General features: G+C 49.1%; 1 protein-coding gene across 2 annotated transcripts in view; it reads left to right on the top strand.

Moving 5' to 3' along the window:
- dapk1 (death-associated protein kinase 1) overlaps positions 1-17,451 on the top strand; it is a 66,200-nt gene that overhangs the window by 38,778 nt on the left and 9,971 nt on the right. For both annotated transcript variants that reach the window (XM_085367586.1, XM_085367587.1), the window contains 12 exons: positions 836-988; positions 2,768-2,813; positions 2,897-2,986; positions 3,768-3,860; positions 5,536-5,655; positions 7,409-7,507; positions 8,819-8,917; positions 10,599-10,697; positions 10,792-10,989; positions 11,129-11,326; positions 13,542-13,640; positions 16,548-16,625. In XM_085367586.1, coding sequence (XP_085223712.1) covers positions 836-988; positions 2,768-2,813; positions 2,897-2,986; positions 3,768-3,860; positions 5,536-5,655; positions 7,409-7,507; positions 8,819-8,917; positions 10,599-10,697; positions 10,792-10,989; positions 11,129-11,326; positions 13,542-13,640; positions 16,548-16,625 — 1,372 coding nt within the window. The remainder of the gene's footprint in view (positions 1-835; positions 989-2,767; positions 2,814-2,896; positions 2,987-3,767; positions 3,861-5,535; positions 5,656-7,408; positions 7,508-8,818; positions 8,918-10,598; positions 10,698-10,791; positions 10,990-11,128; positions 11,327-13,541; positions 13,641-16,547; positions 16,626-17,451) is intronic.

Here is a 17,451-nt window from a genome sequence, read left to right as displayed (position 1 = left end):
TCTGCTGACCCCCAGTCTGGCTTTCAGGCTGGTCACAGGGCTTGATTTCGGCCTGGTGCTCAGTGCACGAGTGTTTTGGAGAACCAGGAGGTAAAATGTCACCAGGAGTCCTGACGTCACACTTCCCTGCCGATTGTATCGCCTGGCCTCGTAACGAGCCGCCGCAATGACTCGTTTGTTGTGAGCAGCTTTATACAGTCGATAAATTCATACATTTCCACTCAGCCTGAGCTCGACCTGCACCAGCTCCACGCCTCCCCCAGATCACATGTTAATTAGCAGCTGCTGACGGGTTGCAGGAGTCGGAGCAGAAGGGGAGGCCGGGTTTGTCGGGAGCTGCTGTTCGGTTTAACGGGCTAAAGTCCGGGAGGCCGAGCCCTCGTTAACGTGCACGACTGCTCAGCCCTGCGTGTGCTGCGCCGTGGTCTGTCCATTAAAACGTGCTCCCCTCAGTGCATCTGCTTTGTGTGTGCGTTCAGTGGAGAGGTGCATTAAAATTCCTGCACTCACACCGAGAGCGGTCCAGCTGGTTTCCCTGAGAGTGTTTGATAGCGACGCTTCACTAACGAGTCACAGTTATTTGCAGCTCTTTAATCACATTCACTCAGCAAAGCGTTGTAAGGTTGTAGTTTGGATTTCAGGGGCTGAAGCTCATCAGCGTTTGGACTAAAATCAGAATTCCTCTTCCTTTGTGATTACAAGACAGCTGAGCTGTAGTCAGAGAAGGTTCCACCTGATGTGATGCAGAGCTGGTTTGTTAAAGTCCTCACACAAAGATAAAAACCCGCCAGCCTGCACGTTTCTGACCTCTCCGTTAACCTTTCTCGTCCTGCAGCCTGAGCGGAGCCTCTCCTTTCCTGGGCGACAACAAGCAGGAGACTCTGGCCAACGTGTCGGCGGTGGACTACACCTTCGATGAGGAGTTCTTCAGCAACACCAGCGTGCTGGCCAAAGACTTCATAGCGAGGCTGCTCGTCAAAGATCCAAAGTATGTTCTGTTTCCATTGTATTTGAGATCAAAGCGGCCTTAGAGTCACATCAGAGCAGGAGCTGCTTTAATCACGACAAACGTTTCCATGCAGAGCTGCCAGACTGCAGGGTGACTCCTTCAGACACAAGTCTGCTTTGAGGCCTTCCTGCGTATCCTGACTCGAGGTGGTTTGGTTGACGGTGTGATTTCCTCCAGTCAGCTGAACAACAAACGAACACATTTCGTCTTCAGCTCTGAGTCTTGGCTGTAACAGCAGCGTTTAAACGACGCGTTGACTTCTAAATGATCGCTCTCTGATTGGTCTCGTTTAATCGCTTTTAAAACGCTGACAGGAAAATTGAATAGGTGCTTTCTGCAGATATTCCAGCTACGCCTGCCTCCTCGCTCGGCGCCGTGCCTTTTGGCGCTGGCTCCTAAAATTGTTTGGACTGTTCCCTCGTTACAGAGTTGCTGTAGCAACAGCTGAATGGCTGCAGCTGTGCTCGAGGACAGTTACCGCCATCAAGCTCTTTTCTGCTCGTAATTACGCCAGCTCCTTTCAAAACAACGGCGTGAGAACGAGGGGGCTAACAGAGGTGATTAATTGTAGGTGTGAGGATGATTTCATTTGGATAAGTCAGAGAGGAGACGATGAGGGGTGGGCATGCGCTGCTGTAAACAGAGAGACTTTACCAGCTTCACCTAATGGGGCTTTCAGAGATGACGGGCCGAGCGCTTCGTAATGGAACGGCTTTTAATTGATCTGCGTCGAGGTTTGCATTCAGGAAGATAATGAAGAGATGCTGTTATGAAGTCTGCTGGGTTAAAGCTGCACCAGCACAGGACTGGAAATCTGGGAACCTGTGTGGTTGGTGTGAATGCAGTCGCCTCGGCTGCAAACGGGGATGTGGTGGCGATCGGGCCGAGCCGAGAGGAAGCGGCGCCTTCGCCAGGTTCCCCAAAATCTATGTAGGACGTACGGAAACCTTTCCTGAACAACGGGCTGTTGTTGGACTGAGGCCGTCCCTGAAGCACATCGAGCTTTACTAAATATTAATCATTAATGTTTGTGCAGCACTCTGTCAGGTTAACTTCTGCTTTGTTTGGATGAAATGTGAGCGTTTTAAAATCTGTCAAACTGTTGTCTGTCTCAGGAAGTAGCACCGAAGTGCATCACGTAGATTTGTTCCCTTTACTCCGACGACCACGCCGAGTTTCTCGGTACCGCCTTTCATGAGACGCCGCGTAGAGAAGCATCGAAAGAGGAAACTGAATATTCCAGGTTAACAAAGAGCAGCAGTTATATCTTTATTGCTCATTAGGTGCAGAGCGACAAAGGTCAGCTGTGTAATATCAGCAAGCGATTATTAAAAGACGCACAGAGACGTGGCCGAGGCTGCAGCCTGACACGGACGCACAGCTCGCACACCTACAGCCAGTTTACACTCACCCGGTGTGGGTGTCTGTGGACTGTGGGAGGAAGTAAACCCACACAGGAAGCCTGGCAGGTTCAAACAGAGGGCAGCAGGTTCAAAGCACACAAAACATTTTACAAATAAAACCAAAAATACATCTATAACCTGTAACTGCCTCAGATTAAAGCAACTCAAATGAAAACAATTAGGAGATAAATGAAAGTCCTGCTGCTGTCAGGCTTCGTGTCTCCATCCCAACTGTGTGTTTCCTTTGTAAAACAGAAAATAATCAGCATTAATGCACAAAGAAAAAGACCGAAGCTGAACCGCAGCAGCTGGAACATCTGATGGTGAATCATCGAGTTTCCTTTTCTGTCCACAGAAAGCGAATGACCATCCAGGACAGCCTGCAGCACCCCTGGATCAAGGTGGGACTGATGTCAGCGTTTGGATTTTGTTGTCCGAGCTTTTCTAACTTTAACATTTATCTCGTTTTGTTTCCTATAATCAGCCAAAGGACACTCAGCAGGCTCTGAGCAGGAAGGAGTCGGCCGTCAACATGGAGAAGTTCAAAAAGTTTGCAGCCAGGAGAAAGTGGAAGGTGAGAGTTTTCCATCTTACTGGTTTCTACGCTCACGCTGAAGCTTCAGGAGCAATAAAATACATTTCCCATGATGCACTCTGAAAGCTTCTTGCTACAAAGTCTCCTCATTGGTGCTTCGCTGTCACTGTTGATCGCCACGGGGTCGCCGCAGCCATCAGATTCACCGCCGGCTTCTTTACTGCGTGTCTGCTTCGGTTCGTCACAGCTGACCCGGCGACGCTCCCAGCCAACACAACGCAGCGGCGTTTGAAGCTGCGGCGCTGCTGTCGCCATGTTTCTGTCTTCTGTTTGGTGACTCACAGCAGCTCCTGGCTTTGCAGCAACCTTCATCTTTGAGGATTTATTTATGTTTGATACACAAAAACCTCCAAAACACACAAACGTTAAACGCAGCTCAGGCTCATCTCGAAATTCAGAGGGAAGAATAAAAAACTGCAGCGACACAAAGAAAACCTGCTTTTAATAAATGAATTCTTATTAATTGGACAAAATCATTTATGTGTTTATTGATCATTTGAGGTCGTCAGTTCGCTCTCTGGTGATGATGGTTGATATATAATCTGCAACATCGACGTGAAGCTGGAACATTTGCAGACGTGTGAGGTCGATCCACGTGCAGGTCAGCGGGTTACGAGCGATGAATCGGAGCAAAGAACTCAACCAGAGCAGAAAATCGCTCTCCTGCCTGTCGGCGGGGATCCTTAACGTGACGTGACGTGAGCTTGTTCTGCTTCTGCACATTCACCGACCCCGTGTCTTCTCTGTTTGTCTCTTGCAGCAATCGGTCCGACTCATCTCCTTATGTAACCGCCTGTCCCGCTCCTTCCTGTCCAGGAGCAACATCAGCGTGGCCCGCAGCGACGACACGCTGGTAAGACGGGGCCTCACACCAGCAGAGCAGCACATAAATACGTTCAGCTTCATGCACCGGCTCCAGCTCTGAAGTCAGTCCTTATCTCCAGCCAAGAGTTAGAGTAACTGAGACGTGCAGCGCGAGCGCTTTCAGTTTGACTGAATGTTCAGTTACAGCTCAGGTATTTGTGGCCTGACAGACGGCAGAAAACCATCTTTTCCTCATTCCTGGTGTGTGTGTGTCTGTCTGTCTGTCTGTCTGTCTTTGTTGGGAGGTTTACTGTACTTGTGGGACCGTCAGCCCTTATGGAGACCTGGTCCCCACAAGTTTGAAGCCATTTTTGAGATTCAAAGTGGGTTTGAGTGTTAGTTACAGTTTGGTTATGGGTCAGGCTGAGGTTTACGAATTCATTTTCCATGGTTAGGGTCCAGGGAAAGCATTATGTCAGTGAGATGTCCCCACAGGTCATGAATACCCAACGTGTGTGTGTGGTTTCCAGGCTCCCGGCGTGCGTCCGTCTGCGGTAAATGATGAGTCAGCTTGTTCGGACACACGGAGGCTTTTATGTTGTTAGCGTGTCCGTTTCCAGTCGACACGATAAGCTGGACAGATGTAAACACTGCAGCTTCTGTGAGGAGCTCAATCATTCACAAAGCAGCCGAGGCCGGCCCTGTTATGTCATCAAAGGATTACACAGCAGCTTCCTGCCGTCACAGGTGACCTGACAGGTAGGACTGGGCACGGTGAGGTCACAGCGCCCCCTGTGGTTCAGGGTAACAAACACAAGCTCTCTGATGGAGACTTCCAGGCAGTTCCACGGTTTAGTGACTTACCTGAAAAGCAGGTACAGGTGGGTGTTCGTGCTCTGAGAACAGCCCGGCCTGCTGGGACGGCTTTGTGAATAATTAAGTTTCTCACAGAAGCTGCAGTGTTTACACGTGTTCAGCTCATGTTACCGAGGTCAGCTCCGCTAGTTCAGACAGCTCATTATTCCTGCATGCTCCTGCAGGACTGTTGTGGTTTCTTCCTCAAATGAACCTTTTGATTGTTGTCTGTCTTGTTTTTTTATCACACATTCAGGTATTTGTTCTGCAGTTTGGATAAAAACATTTGAACTTGGCAGCGATGTGAAGCAGAAAGACTTCATGTGATTAGAGCTCGTTCTTGCTGAGCGTCTGCTTGCATCACCGCTCGATGAATAAATGGATGAGTGTGGTTACCGTCGCAGTCGGAAGGCCGCTTCTTTGACTGCAGTTATTAAATCATTTCTGTGTATTTTGGAGGTCACAACGAGACCCGGAGGTCTTTTTCACGTGTGTGCGATCGAGGTGGGCATGGAGCTCCCAGCAGGGCCTCGCTGCTCGTGCATGTTTGTGCTGTTTGCAGCTCTCCAAGGTGCTTTAGTCACGGCTCGCCCAGCAGCGAGGTTATGTTGAGGAATGCGGCCAAAGAGTCGAGCTTGGCTGAGCAAACGCCACATCAGCCTCGCTCTCTCGCTGCCTCCTCGCCTCGCTCATCGTCGTCTCTTTGTGCAGCGAGGCGGCACGGCCGGTTGCTGCGCTGCACGGCTGACTCTGGCTGAAGGTGACCGGGTCACGTGTCGCTGACAGAGTCGTAATCGCTGGATTCTCGGTTTAGATCAAGTGAGCAGCAGAGGATTAAATGTCTTTAACCGTGTTTCTCACCTGTTTAGGACGAGGAAGACTCCTTTGTGATGAAGGCCATCATCCACGCCATAAATGACGACAACGTGCCGGGTCTGCAGCATCTCCTCGGCTCGCTGAACAACTACGATGTGAACCAGCCCAACAAGGTGACGCACAGACACGCTCAGCTCGTTCCTGCTGAACCCAACGAATCTGAAGTAGTGGCGCAGAAGCACGTCTGCCAGTGTCTCTATTCAAAACTGAATACATCAAAGTGAAGCAGGCGCCACCCTGAGTCATCCACACAGAGACGTGTGTGTGGAGCTGTGGATGCGCTGCTTCCATCTTTCTCTGAGAAGTCACGCTTTGAGTTTTAGACGCTGGGACCAGGTTAAGACTCGGTAACGAGTTGGCTTTGTGCTGAGGTTGGGAAACGGGTCAGACTCGCGCGAGCGGCGTTTCTTTAAACGTTCACATTTAACAAAGTCACCATTCAAACAGATAAAACCGTCACATTTGCAATTTTTATAACTAAATAACTTGTTTATTCTTCATGATCCCAAGAAATTGTGAAAATCAGGGAATAATTTTCCCTTTTCGGGCATTTTTCACACCTGTGTAGGAACGCTGGCTCAGCGGGAGCAGCGATTTATTAAACTGAAGATCTCAGTTTTTCCACTGCAGGCACGTCTCACAGTATCCAGTGGGCTGGACTGCACCGCTGTGCTCCAGATTCAGATGAATCATGCAAATAATTTGAGAAATTATTCAGTTGTTGTGCAGCCTCGTGTTGCATAATGATGTTTGTGATGATGTTTGATCCGGCTTGTTCCAGCTCTGATCGACGCAGAGAGCTGATTGGCTGTCAGAGTTACATGTCTGAGCTGTGCTCCACACTGTGTGGACGGCAATCCTGCTTTCACATCCAAGGCAAAACGTAGCAAAGTGGACTATCCACCCAGGAATATAAAGTCTGACACAACCATCCCTCGACTTTATTAACCGCTTATCCAACAAATCCCAACGCCAACAAAATCATGACAGATTAAAAGTTGATTAAAGAATAAATTGAAAGCTTGAATCGTCTCAAAGATCTCCATAAAAATCTTTGTGTCTTTTCCATATTTATTTAAAGCTGCCAGCATCCCAGAAACTAGGTCGTCCCGTCCTCCAGCCAAAACACAGCAGAAGAAAAACAGCCTGACGTTTTAAACACTGACGGTCCACAGAGCGTGTTTCCACAGAGCGTGTTTCCACAGAGCGTGTTTCCACAGTCGGGCCCACAGTCGCTTCCAGGCTCATCTGCCACCTGCAGACTTTTGCAGTGTGTAAACAGGTGAAATCTGCAGATTTGAAGTGTTATTGTGAAGCATCATCACGTCTTCATTAAAGAACATCAGTGAATGTGGGCGGAGGATGTGCTCGTGGTGCAGCGTGTTAGGGAGGCGTGTTCACGTCCGGTTTGTGGCACCGAGGGAGCGTTTTATGGGTTTTTATAAATCAAAGCACAGCCTGGGCATGATTACACAGAAACTAAAACACGCTTAGTTTTTACACCGCGCAGCCTGATGGTCGGGTACATGTCAGGACTTGGCGGGCGATGTGAGGACGAGAAGCCATTAAACTCAGTGAAGTGTAAGAAAATAGGAAGAGGAAAGAAATGAGGAGGGGAAGGATGAACAACCAGAGGCAGAGTCGGTACCTGACAGACTCGTCGGCTCAGTCTGTCTCTGCTCAGGGACTCGTTCAGAAAAGGTCATCTCGCCATTTTCATTCATTATTCCTACCTCAGTCTCGTTTACTTCCTCGCCACGTTTTCTGTGTAACTACAGGCTGTCAGATTGAGCTTTACCGCACAGATTAAAGACGCAGCGTTCACACATAAACAGGAAGCGTAACACGCGTGTGTGTGTTTTGCAGCACGGGACCCCTCCCCTGCTGATCGCAGCCGGCTGTGGAAACATTCAGATCATCGAGGTCCTGATGAGGAAAGGAGCGGAGATCCGGGCCCACGACAAGGTAAGAGCCGGACCTGCTGTGACGAAGACTGCATGGAGGAGCTGTAAGGCGCATAACAGCTGACCTTTGACCCTGCTGTGAACCAGGACAGCTTCAGATGCTAACAGCAAACTTTTTTTGAAAATCAAATATTATAAAAAAATCAATATTTCAGGGAACAAACCTGCTTCGACGTTGCATAATGAAGGTTCTCATGATTGTGAATATTTGGGCCTGTGTAATGACAGAAATGAAACACATATCAAACACAGTCGAGTGATCAGAGCCGCTCCTCTTTGCTGATTGGCTGTTTCATACGCAGTAATGCTGGGATGGACTCTGATCGTCGGTTCGTCCTTGCTCTGCGTGCACTGATGCTGTTGTGGTGCCTCAGAGGTTTTCTATCATATCTTATAAACACATTTTAATTTGAAATAAGAAAAAGTGTGAGATATCTTCTTCTTTAGAAAAATCAGAAGCTAACGTAGACGTGAGGGTTGAGTTTAGCCCTGCGGGCTCTGCCTGCAGCTCCACGGTCAGAGCCCACGTGTGACAGCTGACGTCGACTTGTTTCTTTGAAACTTATGAAGTTGCTTAAGATTGTTCAGAACCAACAAAGTGCATCAAACACAAAACTTGTGCCGCTGCTAAAACTCTTTGTCACAGCTGCATCTTCATCAGTGAAGCGTCAGAGACGGGAGGAAGACTTTAGCAGAGCCTGAAATCGTTTCCCTTCCGATAGCCGACAGTTCCTGGAAGTTCTGTGAGCAGCTGAACATCCGCAGCAGCTTCTCCCTGACAAACGTCCTTCATCGTGCCGTGCAGTCACTCTGTGCTTGCACCGAGCTGCAGGTCCTTCCTTGTTTTCCAAGATGTTAGAAAATAAGAGACGTCTGGAGCTGCTGACCCACACCAGGGTCGACGTCACGTCTCCGAACTCTGACGCAGCGATCTCGTTGCCTTTGATTTGATTTCAGTGCCACACATGAAATCAGGTTAATGCTGCACACACTGACTTACAGCATCAGGCTGCCATTAAATAAAGTTTCATTCTGTCATCATCGGTGCAGCGAGTTCAGGAGATTTATATAGAGACGTTATGACTTTATACAGAAACAATGAAAGAACGTGTTTTGATCTCGTTCCTCCGTTTAGAAACCACAGCTTCAACGTTGTGTCTGAGCCCAACATCCAAGCACATCCTCAGAACGATCCCGTGTTAGAGAGCACGGCACAGTATTGTCCAAGGATGCGTTCCTATCGTGTGGCTGCAGACTCTTTACTAAAGGTCAGGGATAAATCCTGCAATGCTGTTCTCTCTCCAACCCTCAGAGCGGAGCCAACGCCATCTACTACGCGGCGAGACACGGCCACGTGGCGACCCTGAGATTCCTCCATGACAAGAAGTGCCCGCTGGATGTGCAAGATAAGGTAGAAAAGCAGGTCCTTCCTCTCTGCACGTCTCACACTCACATGGAAAAACACACACTTACTACGACTCATCATGCTCTGTTATCTGTCAGCAATTACTCACTGCCTCCTACCCACAAACCCCTCGAGAAGCATTACTTTGAAATGCCCAGAAACAAACACACACACACACACACACACACACACACACACAGCTTTACACATTCACACTCTCACATTTCCACACCTGTGGAGAAAACCAGTTACTCTGGCATTTTATCAGCTTATTTGCTGTTGCTATGGAAACAGGCCTTGCAGGGAGAGATGGGATTGGTGCGTCTGTGTGTGTGTGTGTGTGTGTGTTTTTTGTGCTTTCGATGCTAGTGCAGCCTCGGCGTGCCTTGCCTGGGCGTCCAAAATCCCAGAAGCGTTTTCCCGTCTCTCCGATCTTCACGAGGTGTCCTTTCCTGTCTGCGAACGCTGAGGCGGAGCCTAATCTGCGCTGCACGCGCTCTGCTGATTACTCTCCAGCTCCCGTCCAGGCGTCGTTAAAGTTTCATCTTTCTTTATTACACAATAAACCCCAAATCACAAGCCGAGGCGTTTGTGTGGAACTAGATAATTGCTTTGTGAGAACAGAGAAGCCAAAGGACCTTTCAGGTTTATCATAACAAGGTGAATCTGCAGCGGCTTTTTATGTAATTCGCCAAATTAAACCGCTCTTTGAGGGTTTTTCCTTTTTTCCAGAGTGACTCAGTCTCTAAGAAACAAGTAAACACGTCGTCTCGCTAACGAGCGTTTACGCTGACTGCCAGCCCCAAGTCTGAAACTCGTGGGTCAGTTTTTAACGAAAACAGAAGCGGAGTCAGAGTTCTAGTCAGAGTCAACATCCACAGCGTCCACGCTTGGTATGCATGGTCTGTGCACGGTCTGTGCACGGTCTGTGCATGCAGTGCAAACATTTGGCTCTGTGTTGTGTTTCAAGAAGCAGGGAGGTGAGTCCGCTGCTCCCTGTTAACATCTACTGGAGGTTTTGGCTACTATACGGAAAATCTGGGATGTTTGACCAAACTACAGAATCTAAACTGGAGACAGCATTCCCACTTATGGTGTCAGGATCACAGAGGCCCCCTGCTACCTCCACCTGCTCCTCTGATGGGTGATGGAGGACCGCCCTCCGAGGAAGCTCTTTCCCGCTGCTTGTATCCTCGGCCCTGTTCTTTCGCTCGCTGCTCTCGGGTGAAGATGGAAACAGAGGCTGTGCCGCGTGTCGTCTCCTCCAGTCTTTCACACATTGTTTTTGTCATGCAAGAGAAAATTTGCACGCGTGTCAATCATCTCTCATCACCGTCTAGCAGCTCGTGCAATCAACCAGCGCCTGGAATAATAAACATTTCACTTCCCGAAGCTGAAAGGAAGGTTCTCCAGGGAATCCTCCGGACACCAGCAAAGCTTTGTCTCTGTCACTGCGTTTATACTTTTACTCTGAGATTTCATAGGAACCGTTTTATCTGAACCGTCCGACGTGTCACAGACGTGTTAGACGTCACGTGTGTCAGTCAGGTGGGTGTGAGCGACAGACACACAGTCGCTTCTTTTGTTCTTTTGTTTGACTTTTATGACACAATTTGATCGTTTCTAGCTTACTGCTAGTTTAATCTGCTGCTTTGTTATTAACATATTGGCCGTTGGTCACCTCCAGTCCGGCGAGACGGCGCTACACGTGGCTGCTCGCTATGGCAACGTGGATGTGGTGAGCTACCTGTGCAGCATCCGAGCCAACCCGGACCTGACGGACAGGGTGAGCGAGTGCAGCGACGGCATCGGAATAAGAACCGAGGGGTTGTTCGAGGGCCGCGGGGTTTTATCTTTGCGTTCCATGTTTCTGTCTGCAGGAGCAGGAGACGCCGCTGCACTGCGCTGCCTGGCACGGCTACTCTCCGGTAGCCCGAGCTCTGTGCCAGGCGGGCTGCCACGTGGACGCCAAGAACCGCGAGGGGGAGAGCCCGCTGCTGACGGCCTCTGCCCGCGGCTTCGTGGACATCGTGGAGTGCCTGGTGGAGCACGGAGCCGAGCTGGAAACCACCGACAAGGTGACCAGAGCTCAGCCTGATTTATTTTGGCACATTTTACTTTTACTTTTACGTGTTTTTGTGCGAGGGTTGACTAACAGGTCTCACAGCACACCTGTGCAGGTCACAGACACTGACCCGTCTGTGTTTGTGTCTCCAGGAAGGCCACACAGCTCTCCACCTGGCTGTGCGTCGCTGTCAGGTGGAGGTGGTCCGCTGCCTCCTCAGACACCGCTGCCAAGTGGATCAGCAGGACCGCCACGGAAACACGCCGCTCCACATCGCCTGCAAGGATGGAAACCTGCCCGTCGTCATGGCGATCTGCAATGCTAAGGCCAGCCTCGACCTCCCCAACAAGGTGAGTGCAAGCACTTCCCCCCCAGACGGCCCGGATACGCTCCCTGAGGCGTTCCCAGGCCGCGCTGAGAGGACTGGTGGTATCACATAGTTTTCAGACACAGCTGTCCTCCTGAGAGTGGAGGTGAAGGACCTCCTCCTAACTCTGCGCTCCGCCCCCTCCCTCACATTCAGACACTGATGTTAATGTGTGGGGTTTTTATTTTTCGTCCCGATGCCGTTAACATGAATACGCTTTCTGTTTTTACTCTCCTCTTACATAATCTTCAAGCACATCTACTTCAGCGCCAGCTCAGCGATGCCGGTGTTATGTGATGTGTTACAGCACCTTGATGAGTCAGGCCGAACGTGTCTCTGTCTTATAAAACACGCTCTGCGTGACCAACAGCACCTGAGTGATTGAGCTAGCAGCCTCGGCGCTGCAGCCTTCACCCTGCGGATCGTGCTGCAGATGGGCTGCAGAGCGTTTTGCATTACTGTCACAGGAGTCTTAGAAGCACAAGAAGAGCAGAAGTAAACGACAGCTAACCGAACCACACTCAGCTTGACGCTCTGCAGGAAGTGAGATCCATGAAGTAATCTTCCTCACGAAGAAGACTCCTTTAAATCGAACCCCATCAGCTCAGCTGTGAGTCAGACCTGCTCCACATTGACCACAGTTTCAGATGATGAGGTGTCTGTGCCAGTAATCCCTGCTCTCACAGACTAATATGGTCGCCTCACTTGTGTGAGCACAGAGCTCCGCCCACCTGCTGTTCGGTTTGTGAGGAACGGCCAATGAGAGGAAACTCTCTCATAGGTAAAGGAGTTAGAATAGTTTGACCTGAGAGCAAATGTAGCTGAAGAAAAATAAGACGAGTTTAAATGAGTGTTTTAGATCGTTGTTTTGCAGCTGAGCTAAATGAGGCCTAATCGCAGGTGGAGCATTGATAAAAACACAGGAAGTAGAATATAACGCAGTGTAATGTTTACAGAGGTATGGGCTGTTTTCTGCTGACATATTTTAAAATCGTCTTTCTTCTGATATCTCCTGCCCTCCTCACACACCTCTGAAGCTCCCGTCCTCTCGCCTCCCGCATGTTTCTGATTCTACTTTCTATTTTGACACCATACATTTAAATAGATTCTGCGACGGGGAAGCTTTTCTCGGCTTTTTCTGCAGAAACGTGTTTTCAGCGTCGCACAGGGAGGCGATGTGCATCGGGAGCAGACGGCGCTGCCAGAGACGTCGTGGTTCATGCATTATTCTCAGCTGGAGCTCGTTTCTTTTAAGCTCGTGTGAAGCAGCGAATCACAGGCTGCTGACTCTGGGTCGGTCTTTGCTGTCAGCTGCAGACACCGAGCAGAGAAATAAGAGGGTGGGATTGAAACCGTCTCCAGCTCAGTTTGCAGCATCACAAAAACAGGGTGGATGTTCTTCCAAACTGCTGCAAAGGAGAATGGATTGAAACGCCTCCGTCACTGAGCTCTGATTAAATCCCAAAGCTTTTACTGTAACATCAACATCGAACTGCTCTGGATTTATGAGATATTGTGGTATGAAATTGATGGCAATCATATGGTGTTTACAGTAATTAGCGTTGTTTTCAGGGCACTGTGTTCCTGCTCTAATCAGCAGTTTTATTCTTCAGGCCGAGCGACCGCAGCGGGAACAGCGAGCAGCCGATCAGCCCGCCGAAGCACGACCGTGCGCTTAATTAGGCCGAGTTAGCGCGAGGCAAGAGGGGGACGCCGTTCAGTGTTTGTTTAGAAAATGTGATAAATGTTGATTTCAGTGTTTGTGTCACTCTTTTTCCTCCACATTTGTGTTACAGTGACGGCAGCTTAAAGAGAGCAACGTTTTATTTTTGCCAGCTTTCTTCTGATTGGCTGCTCCTCATTAACAGGAAGTGGGTGGGGCTTCTCATAGAGAGATGTGTACCTGAGAAAACCATCAGATATCTGCTCTGTATGACATCACGCAAAGATTATTTATTGATTTATTGAAAAGAACTGAATGTGAGCTTCTTAAAAAGCTTCTGCCTCAACATTTAAACTGAGCACGCTCAGAAGGTTTTGGCGTTTTCAGGAATCCTTATTCGAGCATTTCTGCTCAGCAGCCTCAGTTATTAAGAATAACCTGTAAGTGTCAAAGCGAACATGAATGATTGTGTGCGTGACTTTCACCGTGTCCGGCGCTGACGTGTGCTGCTTCCTCTCTCCTCTGTGCGTCACAGTCCGGCAGAACTCCGCTCCACCTGGCGGCGAACAACGGGAGCCTCGAGGTCGTCCGCCATCTCTGCCTGGCCGGAGCGAACATCGACGCTGTCACCAACGTAAGGCACCTCTCTGTTTTACCTCTCGGGCGGGTGCAGCAGCACCTCGTCATCATCGTGATGAGACTGACAAACCCAGTGCAGCCCTTTGGTCTGTAGGACGTGTTCACACGTGAAGCTGCTGCGATCTGTGACTCGAGTATGGTGGGGGCGTGGTCCACGCCGACACGCCTCATATAGTATGTAAATTGAAACGTCGCTCCCGTGCTTGTTCAGATATTGTTTGCGTGGCGATTGTTCATTTTCTGCTGGGGCTGCAGACGAAGGCGCCGCTCATGAATCCTCAGTAAAACTGGGAAATTCTTCTGGCATCGTTCCCTTACCTCCGCCCTCGTCTCCGCCCGGCTCAGCTGCACCACCTGTTTGTTTTTTAATAATCTCATCCTCTCAGAGGTTTTCAAGGCGAAACCTTCTCCTTGTTTCTTCTTTCTTCATGTTACTGAAGTTCTTTCGACCTCTTGAACCCTGATGAGCTTCCTTGCAGTGTCCCATCCACTTCCCTCACAGTCTCTCGCTTTGAGCTCTTAAACTCTTATTAGAATATTTAAATCCCAGCTGGCAGTTTGAGAGCTGCACCATTAAATCAAATGAAAAGTCTGCTGAGGATTTTAAACATTAGTTATTAACATGTTTGGGGGCTTTAAAATTTCTCTTTGAAAGTCCAAGAAGTAAAAAACTGAGCACAACTTCAAGAATGTTAAATTTCCAAAGACGTTTCCTGTAGTTTACGTCTGTGGGGTCGTTACGAGCGCTTAGCTTTGTTCAGGAGATTGTGCAGCAAGACTCCTGTTTGTCACTGTGTTTGCTGCACAAGGCAGAAGAAAGCGAGCAGGAGAAACGGCTTCGTTGTTGTGCAGATGAGATATTTAAGACGAGTGAATCCAAGCGTGGATTTGGTGACTGCACAGAGACGTTTGTGCCGAGTCTGCGGCAGGTGAGGCGTTAAAGGCTGCAGCAGCCGCGGGCTGAGAGCTTTTATCCAAGCGCTCGGGATCAAACGGTTCCACATTCAGCCCTGAGTGGGTTTGACTTTACGGATAAGTGGGAGTTCATGTCCAATCGTTTTAGATCCGAAAGGATTTTTATTTCTCGTTCAAAGCTCAGCGCTCTGAGCTGATGCTTCTCCACGCCGAAGGCCAGGAGATGACTTCATCCGAGCCGCGTCCAGGATCCAAGTGGTTTTATGAAGAACTGTTATCGTGATTTTATAAATCAAACGTAATTGAAAGAGTTATGTCACGAGCTAAAATTTCATTTATGTGAATGTTAATGTTGATCGTTTGAAGTCTCTAACAAACAAAAACACTCGTGTCAAATGTTCGGTACAAGAACTGGACTCACAGTGAGCGAAGAAGCAGCCAAAGACCGAAAGAGACCTTCAGCACGTCAGGGTCGGCGCGTCAGCCTCCATCACGGGCGCCTCCCTGCTTCTCCTGCCAGAGCTCACAACATGACCTCAGTTGTTATTGTGCAGATGTTTTCAGCCTGTTCAGATATGATTTCCAGATGTTTCCAGCGTTCTCCGCCGATATCAGAAGTAACGTGTTTTTGTCCATCTGTCATTGAAACTCGTCTCAGAGCCTCAAATCTAATTCTGCTCGATCCTGATGCATTATGTTCTTTCTTTCATTCCATTGAATTGATCTGGTTCCAGCAGCAGACGATCCGCGCTGAGCTTTTTCCCTCTCTGCGTTCCCGGGATGTTAATATTGTATGGCAGCTGATGTGCTGTGCATGTTTCATCTGGAGCGCACACTGGGATGTATAATTCAGTGTCAGGGAGGACAACGGTGCCTCTGTGATCTCTGCCTGGTTTTTCTGTGGAGGCTGAAATATTCTTCCAAATCATTCCAGCCTCTGCGATTTCACCGTTACTCGTCGTTCCCGAGCTTCCGTTTCAGCAGATATTTAGTCTGGGCTGGAAATACTGTGGATGATCTAATATTCCTCACATAACGCCAGCCGTTCATCTGTCACTGCCAGGCATCAGTAGTAATAATCGTGACACTCAGCCATCTGTGTGAGGCGAGCACCGCGAGAGCGTCCACGCGTCTAAATGCTCAGACTTCATTTGCCCAATCCAGTCGGCTCGGGAGGTCGACGATGTCGAAGTCCGATCGTCACGACGAGCTGTTTGGGAGGAGGCGGCGCTCTGTGGGCGTTTCAGGCGTCCGTGCAGGTTTTCCCAGCGGAGCGTCAGCCAAGCCGGACAGTGACAGATACATGAACGCTGTCAGGAATGTGGTGTTTGTGTCGGAGCGCTGGAGCAGAGAGGGAAAGTAACCTGTGTGTGTGCGTGCGCGTGTGTGTGTGTGTGTGTGTGTGTGTGTGTGTGCGTGCGTGCGTGCGTGTGTGCGTGCGCGCGCGCGTGTGTGTGTGTGTGCGCGTGCGTGCGTGCGTGCGTGCGTGCGTGTAATTAATCCACTGACATCAGCTGAGAGACGACGCTGCGTGATGAGGAATAACTGTCATAACTAATAAAGGTCACTTCAGGCGCATCGATCTGATTTATGTAAATGTCGACGTTTTTGGAGAACATTCATTAAATGAAAACAGCTGACTAATAAATCACTAACAGCAGACGTCAGCATCGATCAAAACAAAATATCTGCTGAATTTCCTGTTATGATGAACAAGTAAATAAATATACAAATATAAATGATTTGTGTATCTAATCTGCTGGTTCTGATCTAAACTGGTTGAACACGTGATGTAAGTTTGGGGGAAACACTCAGTTAAAGTAAAAGCAGCGTCTGCTGAACTGGTTTAACAGGAAGCTCTTTTTTGTGCTCGAGCTCCTTTTTCATTATAAAAACTCCAGAAAACGAATGTCCTCAGTGGAGCTGAGGAGGAGCCAGAGGAGATGTGATGTTTACTAAAGACCTGACTTTTGTTTTCCTCCTGCAGGATGGAAAGACGGCGGAGGATTTGGCTTCGGCCGAACATCACGAGCACGTCGTGTCACTGCTGGGAAAGCTTAAAAAGGTAAAGAGGAAGAAGAAGGCTCAAAAGGCTCGAGTTGGACTGATGTGTTCAACCAAGTTGTGTCAGCTGAGCTTGTTTGAAGAATGAGGCTATAAAAAAAAATGATGTGATGCTGTGAACGTGGTTTAGGAAGTGCAGATGATGATGATGGTGGGGGTGATGAGGCACAGTCGGGCTTCACAGTCGTCACACTTGGTCTATTTCGGTGCAGAGGTGTGGAGAGAGACGTCTCGGGAAGACGGGAGGTGTTAGATTTTAGCGATCCGCCGTTTTTAGACTTTGGGGCGCAGTTTGCTCGACACGTGAAAGGACGAACACTCGGTGAAAGCCAAACCTTTCATCTCCATGACGATCAGCTTCACCCTCCACAGCGGCGTGTGTGCGTCCGGTGTTCCCGGTCACAGCTACCAGGACACGCTCAGACTCCTCGTCTAAAGCTACGTGATGCCGACGTCTCTTTTTTTCTAGAAAACCTGCTGAGAATCGGTGAAAACATGAAGCAGCAGCTGTGAAAACAGCCGCCCTCTGCACATGCTGGGCTAATCTCAGACACTTTGGCACGTTTGAAAAGGCCGACTTGTCGAGAACCAAGAGGGGGAGAAACCCGGCGGCTTGAAACGAGAACTCGTTCGTTTTAAAGCCGGATTCTGTGAATCACACGTTTTGAAATTGGAAATGAATTATTTTTTGACACGTTAGCATAACCCAGGTGGGATTAGGAGCGCGTTCACATCCCACGTATCCGCTCGCAGCGTTTGGGGCCACTTCTGATGCGTGACTCATTGGATGGTTAGAGAAACGTCTTAAACGGCTCCATCGAGCTGTC

Source organism: Diplotaxodon limnothrissa, linkage group LG12 (assembly GCF_057381915.1).
Source record: "Diplotaxodon limnothrissa isolate DT_005_m linkage group LG12, D_limnothrissa_male_GT1.1, whole genome shotgun sequence".
Taxonomy (NCBI): Eukaryota; Metazoa; Chordata; class Actinopteri; order Cichliformes; family Cichlidae; genus Diplotaxodon; species Diplotaxodon limnothrissa.
The sequence above is the reverse complement of the archived record's forward strand: the minus strand, read 5'-3'. Positions and strand labels throughout refer to the sequence as shown.